We start from the raw sequence: 12,058 nt of genomic DNA on the forward strand, positions 1-12,058 counted from the left end.
ACGGCCGTTCACGAAATCAGGCGGAGACTTGTGCGCACGAACCGGCGAATAACGGAATGACAGAATTGACGGGCCCAAGTTGCAGGAAGATCGCCCACAGGAGACCACGCAGCTTTGATGCGCTTGAAGCTCGTCTGAAGTTCATCCACACGGAAAACATGACGGCAGATGTTTTGCCCAATAATGCCGACAGCGTTTTAATCCGAAGTGATCGGGGGAAACAGCACGGGACTTTACTACGCATTGAACTCGTCGGTTGGTTCCTCTCCAGTTTCAGACGCCCTTGCTGCACCCTCCTCGTGACCACGAAGCCAAACGCGTTGAACAACGAAGAACTCCAGCATAACTACCGTCGCGAAGGCAGCAGCGGCAAACACGACGATACCAAACAACCTGATGACTGTGCTCTCCGGTGTTGTGGCCGCCGTTGCTGATGCTCCCTCCACACCCAGACGCTTGGCCGTCACCACCTTCTGGAACCACTTGGCTGATGGACGAGGAATGCGAGCCAAGTCGGACTGCTTCGGCTGAGCCGATTCGGCTCATAAAGTTGGGAGATTCGGCTCATAGTTGACAAAGTGAGAAACAAAAGTTGACCAAGCGGAAACTAACGTTACGAGTTCAGGTCCATTTACCGCCTCCTCGCACGCAGAGTAGTTACCCACTCGCTGTTGGAAGACTGGCAATCATCGTTCAGAGCACTGGACCAGGGTGCACTCAAAGATGCGAGCTGTGAAGGCTCGAAGCTACAAAAACCGCTTTTGCGGCTTGGCATTGCGTCCGCCTTGCATATGCGCAGCTATATGAGTAGCCTGCACCCCGCGTCCCGCCACCATTAATGCTAGCTCTTCCTACAGCGTCGAATACACAAAGCAGCCAAACGCAGCGACAGTTGAAGCGGTGGGAATTACCGCACTCTTTCGATCCAGTTTGTTTACCTTCCATACTGCATACACTATGCTATAACACAGGTCCGTCCGCGTTCTCCATGTGGCCATCCCATTGTACTTAACCTGGCTAACGCATTGTCTCGGTCTCTTGAGGACATGCAGCTGCTGGAGGCGTGGGCGACGGCGCGGCTGGAGGCGCTGGGTGTGGACGGCGTGTTCGCGCCCTACATCGTGGGCATGCTGCCGTCGCACGGCGGGGACGACGACAACGTGGAGGACGCCAAGTTCAACATCCACCAAGTGCTCATGGGCTGGCTGGCGCCGGAAGACGAGGTCCCTACTACTGCGGAACGGTCCCTTATATCGCGTATCTAATGCGGGACCGCTGCCCTATTTTAGGAACGCGCGCAGGAGTTCGTGGACGAGCTGGCCAAGCTCGCGGACAGCCCCGCGCAGCTCACGGACGCGGCCATGGCCCTGGCGGCCGTGCAGAGCCACGGGGACAAGCAGATCGAGGACGACATCAACAAGATGCTGGACCAGGACGAGGAGCTCAAGGCCTCGGCGCCCACGTTCGTCCCTCGCAAGTTTCTGTCCCCCGTCGTGCCCGAGTTCCACCCCACGGGCAGCCCCGAGGGCGGTCTGATGTCCCTGACAGCGTCGTCCTCTTCTCCGTCCCCGCCTCAGTTGCTGGGCAACGAGGTGTACGAAGCGGAGGAGGAGGTTGCCGAGGAAGACGAAGAAGAGCAGGACAGTGCAGCCATGCAGAACGAAGAAAGCTTCTTCTGGTCCGTGGCCTTCGAGGTAGAGTGCACCTGCCTTGGCTTTCGTCGGGACCGAGACGCCTTACTGCAGGGTAGGTACAGTGCTGGAGACGAGTAGTCTAAGTGTTGTTGTGTGTCGGTTCGTTCTGGTGGTGCTGTACGGCAGTTGGTGAGCCATTTGCAACTCAAGTTCCCGGACATTGACCCGAGCCGCCTGTGCGACCTCCTGAGGCTCGTGGGGCTGGATGTGGACAAGGCGCACGCAGTGCTCAAGGCGACCATCGAGCGAGAGTCGGTGGGGCCCGGACAAGTGTGCCGCCACTACTTGCAGGGGGAGTGTCGGCGTGCGGACTGCATGGTGCGTCTGTCATTTGCAAGATGAGACTTGGGCTAAGAGGCGGAAGACTGGTGGACGCTCACAGGCTTCCGACTCGTCTCTTGTTGCGGCTCACGTTGACTTGCCTGTGGCTGTAGTTCCTGCACGACACGGACAAGATCACGTGCCGCTTTTGGCTGCGGGGCACGTGCTTGCAAGCGGACCACTGCGTTTTTGCGCACGACTTCTGTGAATACTACTCGATGGACGATAACACGCTGGGGCAGCGTGATTACGACAGCGAAGACGAGATGGACCAGGACAGCGCGCCGCTGGACATTCAAGCCGAGGATATGTTTCCGTCTCTCCAGAGCGCCACGTCAAGAGTACCAGCGCCAGTGCCAGCTCCGCCACCGCTACCGCAAGGAAACGATGGCCCTTCATTGACAGCAGTGACCACTAATTCGTACCTGTCGACGGATGAAGCTGTGGCAAATCTGAGCATGAACTTTGCGCGGGCAGTAGCGTTGCAACCGACGCCTGCTGCGATTCATCCTCCTATGGGTGCTGTAGGCTATGGAATGGACCCGTCGCGACGATTGCCACCTCCGCCTCCTCTGCACCGCCCGCTGTATCACAAGGCAGGAAGCAGCGACAGCATCGGGACTAAGTGGGTTTCCACAGGCGACAGCGTGTCAACACAGTATCTGGAGCTGCGCGAGCAGGCCTACGAGATGGCGTGTGCTCGGAATAAGTGTTTCATGGGGGCCACTCAGGCATATCGCAAGTACGAGGCGCTGCATAGTAGACTGGGGAGCGAGTCAGCGGTGGCCTCACTGGTGAACGTTTATTTTGTGTGTACAGTGGTAACAAGGCGCTGGCTAAAGGACTGTCAAAACAAGGACACGACTACAATGCCAAGATGAAGAACTTCCACTTCCTAGCGGCATCGGAAATCTTCGAGTCGCGCAACCCGCCCAGCCAACTGTACATGGACCGAATGATGGATCTGCACGGGCTGCACGTAGCCGAAGCGGTCGAGTTCCTCACACAGATGCTGCCCAAGCTGGCCGATGAGGGCGTGGACAGCATTTACCTGGTCACAGGCTCAGGACACCATTCGAAAGGCCCCGACGGCAACGCGCGACTGCTGCCGGCGGTCGAGCGTTTCCTGGGTGGCGAGGGCTACCAGTACACACCCGTGGCGGACGGCGCAGGCTTTGTGGGGATGCTGCTCGTAGACTTGCGGTGGTAATCAAGTGTGTCAATCGAGCAAAGCAGAAAACATGAGTGACAGCGTTTTGTGTGCAACTTACTGGAAGGGATAGCGGCGTCTTGATCATTCACGTGGTGACGATATCGAGGAGGACTAATGGGAAGGAAATACAGTGGTGGATCGGAGGCCTTTACAAACTGCAGTCACCCAGCTCCTTTTGCCGTGTATTACCGCGTCTACTATTAAGCTCTTGTCTCTGACAGCCAAGCAGCAGTCAAGTCAACCGGCCATTTGTCTCTCGTGCACTTAGTAGCCGCGTTCGTAGTCGTGCATCTCCTTGACGTCCTGGTGCACGACGTGTTTGAATCCTTCGGGCTTGAAGAGGAACACGTTGCAGAAGCCGCCACTGTAGGCGTCGCGGTGCGTGGCATGGTAGATGGCGCGCTTGCCGAGCTCCACAGCCTCGTCGTCCGAGAGGTCCCAGCGCCAGTTGGTGTCCAGCACACCGTAGGCGTACGTGGAGCCCGAGCCCACGCTGAACTTGGGCACGGTCTTGCTGGCCGGGATGCGGGAGCCCTCGTCGTCCACGTAGTAGAGCACGGGCTCGCCGTTGTCATAGCCCATCATCATCATGCCGAGCGACATGCCGTAGCGCTTGTAGTAGTTGCACGTGTTGGCGATGAGCTTGGAGGCCGCGCGCACCGAGATGCGGTGGCGGTTGCGCAGCTCGTACATGCGGCACTGCACGGCCAGATTGCGCTGCCAGAACTGACAGTCGGCGGCGCCGCCGGCCAGCGTGGCCAGGATGTAGTCGTTGATGGGGTTCACCTTCTTGACCTGCTGGGACGCGATGAACGGGCCCATGGTGGAGCGGGAGTCCACGGCCACGACGATGCCCCCGTCGTAGATGAAGGCCAGCGTCGTGGTGCCCTTGGCGAACTGCAGCGACTGCTCGTTGTCCTCCGTGTACTTGACTTTGAAGTGCTCGCGCGAGTAGGCAGCCGGGTCGGCCACGGGCGGCAGCAGGAAGCCCGCGGAGAGCGCATCGGGCGCGCTGGGGGTCACGCGCAGGTCGTCCGTGGACGCCATGTGCATGTTGGGCATGGCGCCGCCGTAATTGACGGAGGCGCCGCGGCTGCCTGCGCGCAGGAACTTGAGGTTCACGGTGGGGGCGCTCATTCTTCTTTAAATTGACGAAGAAGATCTCTCCGATCTCGAGGGGAGCAATTTTGCATTGGGAATTTTGCAATGGAAATCTTTATCGAACTTTTTTGCAAAAGGGAATTTTGTCGGAGGAATGTTGTATTGGACATTTTAAATTGTAACTTTTGTGATATCTAAAGTGCGAATTGTATCTGCTAGACGGCTCGCGATTGGACAGCTGACCCAATGAGGGCTAGGTGGTGAGTGGACGGTGGTACTGCCAAATAAAATATTTTGAGCGGTCATTTGAGCATTTGAGCGTTCGTTTGGCTCGGAAAGCAAAATGTCGGGCAACCTATCCTCCACTGGTCGATCCGTTGCCGCACAGCGAAGTAAACAATCCTGCAATTTGACACTGATTGGTGGAATGGACAACTAACGGCTAAATATTGATCAATAACATTGTTGACATAATTAAGCTAAGATTTAGGAGCTAAATACCTTTGAATTAGACAAATCCTATTCATATTATGCGTTGTATGCCTCTTTTGAGCAAGGCAAGGTTATTTTTTGTAGGGTGTCTGCTCGCGCTTGAACATTCTTGCGCAAATAGGGAATTGTATACAGACAACGACATACAAAGCCGGTATGACTGAATGGTATCTTCTATAGTAATCGCTTCACTGTCGAAACCGACAATAAAACACGGCAGGGTTTTGATTGGACGATAACACTACTCTTTGTGGGAAAAAAACAAGAAAATATCCATGTTTTTTTTAAAAAAACTTTAATCAGACCATTACTTCAGGATACTTAGGAACTGCTTTCAAAAGTTACGAATAACAGTTGTTTCCGATAACTCTTCCCAAGCAGCAATGGTGGACTTAATTGCAGGGAGGCGCTTCTCTTTGGCAGTTCCCTCAGCAATGCCACGAAATTTGAACGACTTTTTGCCTTTAGGGGATCCATCACGCCGACGTCCTGTGGTTGACAAACAGTCGTCGTATTGGGCGGAAAGGGGACCACTGTAGCATGTGTCTTATCGCCAACGACACGTTGACCCTCCTCAGAAACATGGGAGTCAAAATTATCGAGGAGGAGGGCAGAGGGTCCATCGACTTCGTGTTTTAAAAGTTTTCCTACATAAAATCTCCAGCCAACTGCATCCATCCACCCCTTATCCTGTACGGTGTAGTAGTGCTCAGGCGGGTAATGAGGCAGTTCGTCGCGGTCGATGTCGCCATCGAGCTTCCCTCTGATGATGAAGATAATCGGAAGTTTTTTTCCTTTAAAAACACTAAAACAATTAGTTAGAATTATAAATATCAGTTTCAACAGCAATAAAAACATATTAAATGCACTGTCACCACGAATCGTAAGACATGCGGTCATCCTTCCGCTGTGCTTCGTCATCTTGACAATTCGTGCAGGGTCTTCGCGGCCTTTGATTGCCCAAAATCGCGCCGGCGGCATATCAAAATTGATAACCATATTATAAATCTGTGTCGGACACCATGAACAGTACTTGTCCCAAAATTCAATACAGAACTCAGCACGCTTTCGTAACAGCTCTTCGGTCGACATTTTGGCATGTTGGGGTTTCTGAGCCGAAAAGTCGTAGCTAAAATATCGACATGTTAATAAAACAATTGCTAAAACATAATATTTTTCCAACATAAAAAGATGTTACCGCTTGCAAATACGCTGACACATTCGCCCAAGTGACTGCCCCGGGCACTTGTGCTCTTCCATGTAGTGTGCACACCACTGGGGCTCCTGCATCCACATGACGTCGATCATTGAACGCGTTGAAGAGCCTAAACGAAATAAAGTACCGCAAAAATCAGTATAAACTCAACTATAGAAGCACCACTTGGCATGTTGTCGCTGCAAAATACCTTTTCGTCTCTGCGTGTGTCCTTCATATACGTAACGAGGGCTGGGACACTAGGAAAGATTTCCTTGCGTCCCTGACCCTTGAGCGTTGGCGACCTCGCGTTACCGCGAAAAGCGAGCAGCTGGTCAGTCTGCCGCCACCACCCAAAAACCTTGCCGCGAGGCCTCTGAAGCTGCCGCGCTGCCTCATCAACGCCGACTTGGGTGACAAGCAATGCACCCTCATGCATCTCCTTGATCGTATAACGCTTTTGCTTTGGCGCCATTTAGGAAGTGCTTCTCGGCTTTAGTTGGTCGGGCGACAGATTTAACGCCATCCACCAAAAAGGATTTTATTTTATATAGAGACCTGTCTGTGCATTTGATTAATACCGGCTTTTTTAGTCTGCCGGCTTAGTATGTTGTTGTCCGTAGCTGCCCCACTGCCGACAAGCAATGAAGCCTCCATCACACTCTGCAGTGTAAAAAAACACTTGTTGGTCGTGGTGGGATCCAACTCATCGTAAGCCTTCTTAACTGCACCTATTTGATCATTGATGCTATGTGTACGCTTTTTGTACTGCAACGACTGCAGCGAATTGAAGAGGCCGATATTAAGCACATTGAAGTCGGGCGAACGAGGTGGCTGGTTAGCGAATGTAATGCTCCAGCCGTCCTTGCTAGCAGCTTTCCAGCACTGACGTCCTCGCAGCTGATCCGTGCGGCGATGCGTTGTCCTCTTGGAAAATCACTTGCCTCTCCCCTGGTATAAGAATTTCAGTTGTTAGCAAAATTGCCCTATCATTAAAAATAATTACAAAATAGCACAAACCTCGCCAGCACGCCTTGATCGCCGGTATGACGTCCTCAACGAGCATTCGCTCGTACACCGACTTCGTCATTTCGATGGGTAACGTAATCGATGTGTCCGCAGGGCGGTTTTTGGAGTTGTGGAGAAAACTGCCGTAGTCTTGACCACAGACCACAGGCCGACCTTCCCATCAAAGTGCTTTTTGTGTGAGGGTCGTACCGTGTCCTGACCATTGCCATGAGAAGCATGACCTTTGTCATGTGGCGCTTGTTCTTCGTCGTTCGGAGCGGGACAGTCTCATTAACCGACTGATAGTACGTAGTCCGGTTGCAGTGGACGTAAAACCAATTTTCGTCTACGTGGATCACGTCGTGCATGCGCTCAAACACGTAGCCTTGAGCTCCTATATAACAATACGTCATGATATTTATAATATTGGTACAAACGACATCATAAACTTCGAAAGGTAATATCAGTACGTACGTGGGACAAGCTTTACGAAGGACTTGGTGAACGCACGCTGAGCAGACATGTGCTCGGGAGTTAGCAGTGGCTTTGGCACAACTGTGACGCGCTTTATCGCAATCCTCTTGGCCAAGTACCTAGATAGAGTGGTGTGCGGGATCCATGTGGCCTCCGTTAGACCGCGAAATGTCGTACGATCCTCTATGGGGGCTGATTCGACAGCGATCACCAGCTCACCATCACTGTAGTCTCTTGGACGCCCAGATTTGTTCCGTTGGCTCGGAAGCGGAGTGGATTGGTGCTGCTACACCTTGGCCACAGTGTTGCGATGAACACCGAACTTCAACGTTATTGGAAAGATCGCCCAGCAGAGGAAGTAGCGATGTAGAGTTGAAGCGAAGCTTGATCTGAGGCCCAGCAGGAGAAAAGGAAAGTGATTAACAGTATAGCTTACGGAAAATCATAGTACTGGCTGATCCAACAAATTAATGTCATAGAGATTCTCCTGCTCGCCTCTATGGCACTCCATTTTGTTGCCCTGTCATGTTGGCTATACTCTACTGCCTCTACGTGATGACGCAGATCTGGACTGCAACTCAGGTGCAAGTCAGGCACACGTACTATCTTCGCGTTTGTCCGTTAAGGACTACAGCTTGTGCCCCTTCTAGGATCACACAATAGTGCGTTCGGCGTCACCAGCTGGCTGAGTTCCTAACAAGGTCACTGACGTGATGACGCCCGACGGCAGCTTGCCACGAATCGCCAGCTCAGACAGGAAGAAGACGATCTGGATCTTGGTCGAGACGGACAGGTCGGTCGATTAAGGAGTGCGATACATGGCTGACAGGAGGACGGGTGTTGCTTGGTCAGAAGTAAAAGAGGAAGTACGAGACGATCTCGTGCTTCCTTCCCGTCTCAACCATGAACATTGTTGGCGCTAAAGAGAGCTCATAGTTACTGGGCACAGAGGTACATGTTGACTGCACAAATTTTGATCTGACTTTGACCAATAAACATCCTTTAACAAAATGTATGGTTCGCATGATAGTGAAATATATTGAGGGTTACCGGTTTGGTATCGGTTGTTGACCGTGAACCGGTTAACCCGAACCGGTCCAATCCGAACCCACGCCGATTACGCCACCAAGGATTACGCCACTGTCGATTACGCCACCTGTGGGTACAAGATTGTAGGTACAAGATGGGCTTCGACGTGGCGCTCTCTCATTGGCTGAAGTAACTCAGTATCCAGTAAAGAATCAAGTAGTGTGTATCCAGTAGGTCTAGAGTAGCGAGAAGGCTAGCGAGCTAAAGACCTCAATCAATCACTTTCGAATCTTCGTTCTACCCCTCAAGTGGTTTCCAGTCTCCGCTCCGGTCTCGCCCAGAGTGCTGCCCTCCCTCCGCTCCGTCAAGCTTCACGGTGTCCAAGATCCATACCTTCCATCAGGTTATGAGCCCAAGCACCATGTCCTCTGCCCACGACGCCTCCACCAAGGTCTCCATCGACAAGTTCAACGGAGACAACTACGCGACGTGGAACCGCTACATGCGTGGCGTGTTCCTGACCAAGTCGGTGTGGCATGTCGTGAACCGAGAGACGACGCCGAGCTTCACGGACTCGCGGCCCAAGGACGAGTACGTCAAGTCGAGCAACATCGCGTTCGGACTGATGTTGCTCCACATGGACGCGGACTACCACCATGTGGTCGACGACTGCGAGGAAGCGTGGGTTGCGTGGACGCGCCTGAAGACGCTGTACGGTGGTTCGCAGAAGGCTGGTCGCATCTACCTGAAGCGCCAACTCTTCAGCATGGAGATGTCGGAAGGCGGGAACGTGTTGCATCACTGCAACGAGGTCCTCAACATCAGCGCCAAGCTCAGCAGCATCGGCGCCAAGATGGAGGACGAGGACGTGGCGATCTGCCTGTTGCGCAGTCTCCCCAAGAGCTACGAGAACGTCGTGCTGAACTTGGAGATGAGCAGCGCTGAGCTGCGATCGCAAGACGTCGTGAAGGTGCTGACGAATGAGCACATCAAGCGGCAAGGCGAGAAGACGGCGACGGTGAAGACGGAGGACGCGGCCAAGGCGTTCAACACCGACCGAGAGTCTCGCCAGTGCACGTACTGCGGGAAATTGGGGCACACGGTTGACAAGTGCTGGACCAAGCAGAAGGACGAGAATCGGGGCCCAAGACGCGGCGGCAATGGCAATGGCCGTGGACGCGGGGCCAACAATGCCCAGTGGAGGAACGACGACGCCAGCTACGACTACGGCTACGGCTATGATCGAGTGGCGTTCGCGGTCTCACTGGAGTGTGGCATTTCGACGGGCAAGGATATGCTCGGCATGTGGGCGGTCGACAGCGGCGCAACGCACCACATCTGCAACGACAAGGCCAAGTTCGCCCATTTGATTGAGCGAAACGAGGGCGAACTTTCGGTGGCCGACGGCAACAAGGCGGCCATCATGGGTGTGGGAACCATCGTGGAACGAGTGGTTCTGCCCAACGGCGACGAGCGCGACATCGAGATCAAGAACGCGCTGTACGTGCCGAGCATGAGCAAGAATCTGCTCTCCGTGCCACAGATCAACAAGAGTGGTCTGTTCCAAGTCGTGTTCGACGGTGCCCAGATGCGCGTTGCGCACAAGGCCTCCAAGCAAGTGGTGGCGGCGGCGAACCTCGTGGATGGCCTCTACTGGCTCCAGACGCCTCAGCGATCGGCGAATGCAGCGACCAGTGGGAAGACGGTCGACCTGCACGCGCGTATGGGTCACGCTCCGGTGGAGGTGCTTCGCAAGATGGTCGACAACGACATGATCAAGGACGCGAAGGCACCTTCCAAGTCGAGTGGACCAAGCGTGTGTCGCGGTTGTCAGCAAGGGAAAATGGTCCAGAAGCCGTTCCCAAGCAACCGTGACAAGCGTCGCTACGACACGTTCGAGCTGCTCCACTTCGACATCTGCGGCCCCATGGAAGAAGAGTCACTGGGTGGCAGCAAGTATCTGCTGCTGATCGTGGACGAAGCCAGCGGATGCATGAAGGGGTTCTGCCTGCGTGCCAAGTCGGAGAGCGAAGACTGCATCAAGACGTACGTCACGAAGGTGCAGACGCAGTTCGGCAAGAAGGTCAAGTTTGTGCGGCACGACGGAGCTCGTGAGTTCGCGACCAACTCGCTCAAGGCCTTCTACGAAGTCGAAGGCATCGAGCAGCAAACCACGGTTCCGTACGCGCACCAGACCAACGGCACGGCAGAACGCGCCATCCGGACCATCGTCACGATCGGCCGCAGCATGCTGCATCACGCCAAGTTGGGCAAGTGTTTCTGGGCTGAGGCGGCCATGACGGCCATCTACGTGAAGAACCGCCTGCCGTCACCCAAGGTGGAGCACAAGACTCCATTCGAGATCGTGTACAAGTCCAAGCCAAGTGTGAAGCACATGCGAGTGTTTGGATGCCAGACGTACATCCTGACGCCGAAGGAAAAGCGGCGCAAGTGGGACCCCAAGGCTCGCGCCGGACTGTTCCTCGGCTACGAAGAAGTGTCCAAGGCGTATCGACTTTATGACATCGAGGCGGGGCAGGTGGTTGTCAGTCGCGATGTCAACTTCGATGAGTCGGCCTTTGGACTTTCGGCGCATACTTCGGATGAAGACGTCGATGATGCTGCGCTGGACCTGGACGCGCTGGACCTGGACGACAACGATGGACCGCGCCAAACGAGCTTCAAGCAGGCGGGGAAGCGCAAGAACCGACCGAGTGGCGACGACGACACTGCCAGAAGATCGCGCCCCGTTCGCCACCGAGCTGGCTTAGAAGAAGCAAGTGCGCCGGACGTATCCTCGTCGCGCCGAGCTGAACCCGACGAAGAAGAAAAGTCTGGGGACCAAGATGAAGACGACGACTCGACGCCTCCAGTGTTTTGGCGTGCCAGTGCCAACGCTGTGGAAGCAGCAGCCGATCTATCGGAGCCGACGACGTTCCAAGAGGCTGTGAACGGTCCGGATCAAGTGCACTGGCGCAAGGCGATCCGCGCGGAGCTCAAGTCGATGCGACTGCGTGGTGTGTTTCGAGCTGCCAAGTTGCCCAGCGGCCAGCGCGCCATCGGCACCAAGTGGGTGTTCAAGATCAAGCGCAAAGCGGACGGCTCGATCGAGAAGTACAAGGCGCGCCTCGTGGCCAAGGGCTTCAAGCAGAAGTACGGCATCGACTACACGGAGACGTTCTCGCCCGTGGTCAAGTACGTGACGCTGCGCATGATCATCGCGATCGCCAAGTACTTCGGCTGGCCCCTCGACCAACTCGACGTCGTGACAGCGTTCCTGTACGGGGTCATGAAGGAGGTGGTGTTCTGCGTGGTTCCCGAAGGCGTCGAACTGGATGGTGACTTCGACTGCCTGGAACTGGTGAAGGCCATCTACGGTCTCAAGCAAGCTTCGCGCGTGTGGAACGAGACCTTCGACGAGTTCATGTGCTCTATCGGCTTCCAAGTGTCGGCCTTCGATCCGTGCCTCTACATCAAGGTGGTGGACGGTCACTGCGTGCTCGTGCTGGTGTACGTGGACGACGTGCTGAT

General features: G+C 54.6%; 3 protein-coding genes across 3 annotated transcripts; 1 reads left to right on the top strand and 2 right to left on the bottom strand.

Annotated features, from left to right (window-relative positions):
* Positions 1-1,046: 1,046 nt before the first annotated feature.
* KRP23_3314 (Polyadenylate-binding protein-interacting protein 7) lies at positions 1,047-3,225 on the top strand (the record flags this gene model as incomplete). Its single annotated transcript, XM_067888150.1, has 5 exons — positions 1,047-1,223; positions 1,290-1,694; positions 1,821-2,012; positions 2,129-2,757; positions 2,835-3,225. The coding sequence occupies 5 exons, from the start codon at positions 1,047-1,049 to the stop codon at positions 3,223-3,225; spliced, it is 1,794 nt and encodes a 597-aa protein (XP_067747418.1).
* A 267-nt stretch (positions 3,226-3,492) lies between these two features.
* KRP23_3315 (Proteasome subunit beta type-5) lies at positions 3,493-4,365 on the bottom strand (the record flags this gene model as incomplete). The annotated part of the gene is made up of 1 exon (XM_067888151.1): positions 3,493-4,365. The coding sequence occupies one exon, from the start codon at positions 4,363-4,365 to the stop codon at positions 3,493-3,495; it is 873 nt and encodes a 290-aa protein (XP_067747419.1).
* A 2,519-nt stretch (positions 4,366-6,884) lies between these two features.
* Positions 6,885-7,547, bottom strand: KRP23_3316 (uncharacterized protein; the record flags this gene model as incomplete). The annotated part of the gene is made up of 4 exons (XM_067888152.1): positions 6,885-6,967; positions 7,037-7,164; positions 7,235-7,418; positions 7,499-7,547. The coding sequence occupies 4 exons, from the start codon at positions 7,545-7,547 to the stop codon at positions 6,885-6,887; spliced, it is 444 nt and encodes a 147-aa protein (XP_067747420.1).
* Between the last annotated feature and the right edge of the window lie 4,511 nt (positions 7,548-12,058).

Source organism: Phytophthora ramorum (assembly GCF_020800215.1).
Source record: "Phytophthora ramorum isolate Pr-102 chromosome Unknown Phyram_PR-102_s0003, whole genome shotgun sequence".
In the NCBI taxonomy this organism is placed as follows: Eukaryota; Oomycota; class Peronosporomycetes; order Peronosporales; family Peronosporaceae; genus Phytophthora; species Phytophthora ramorum.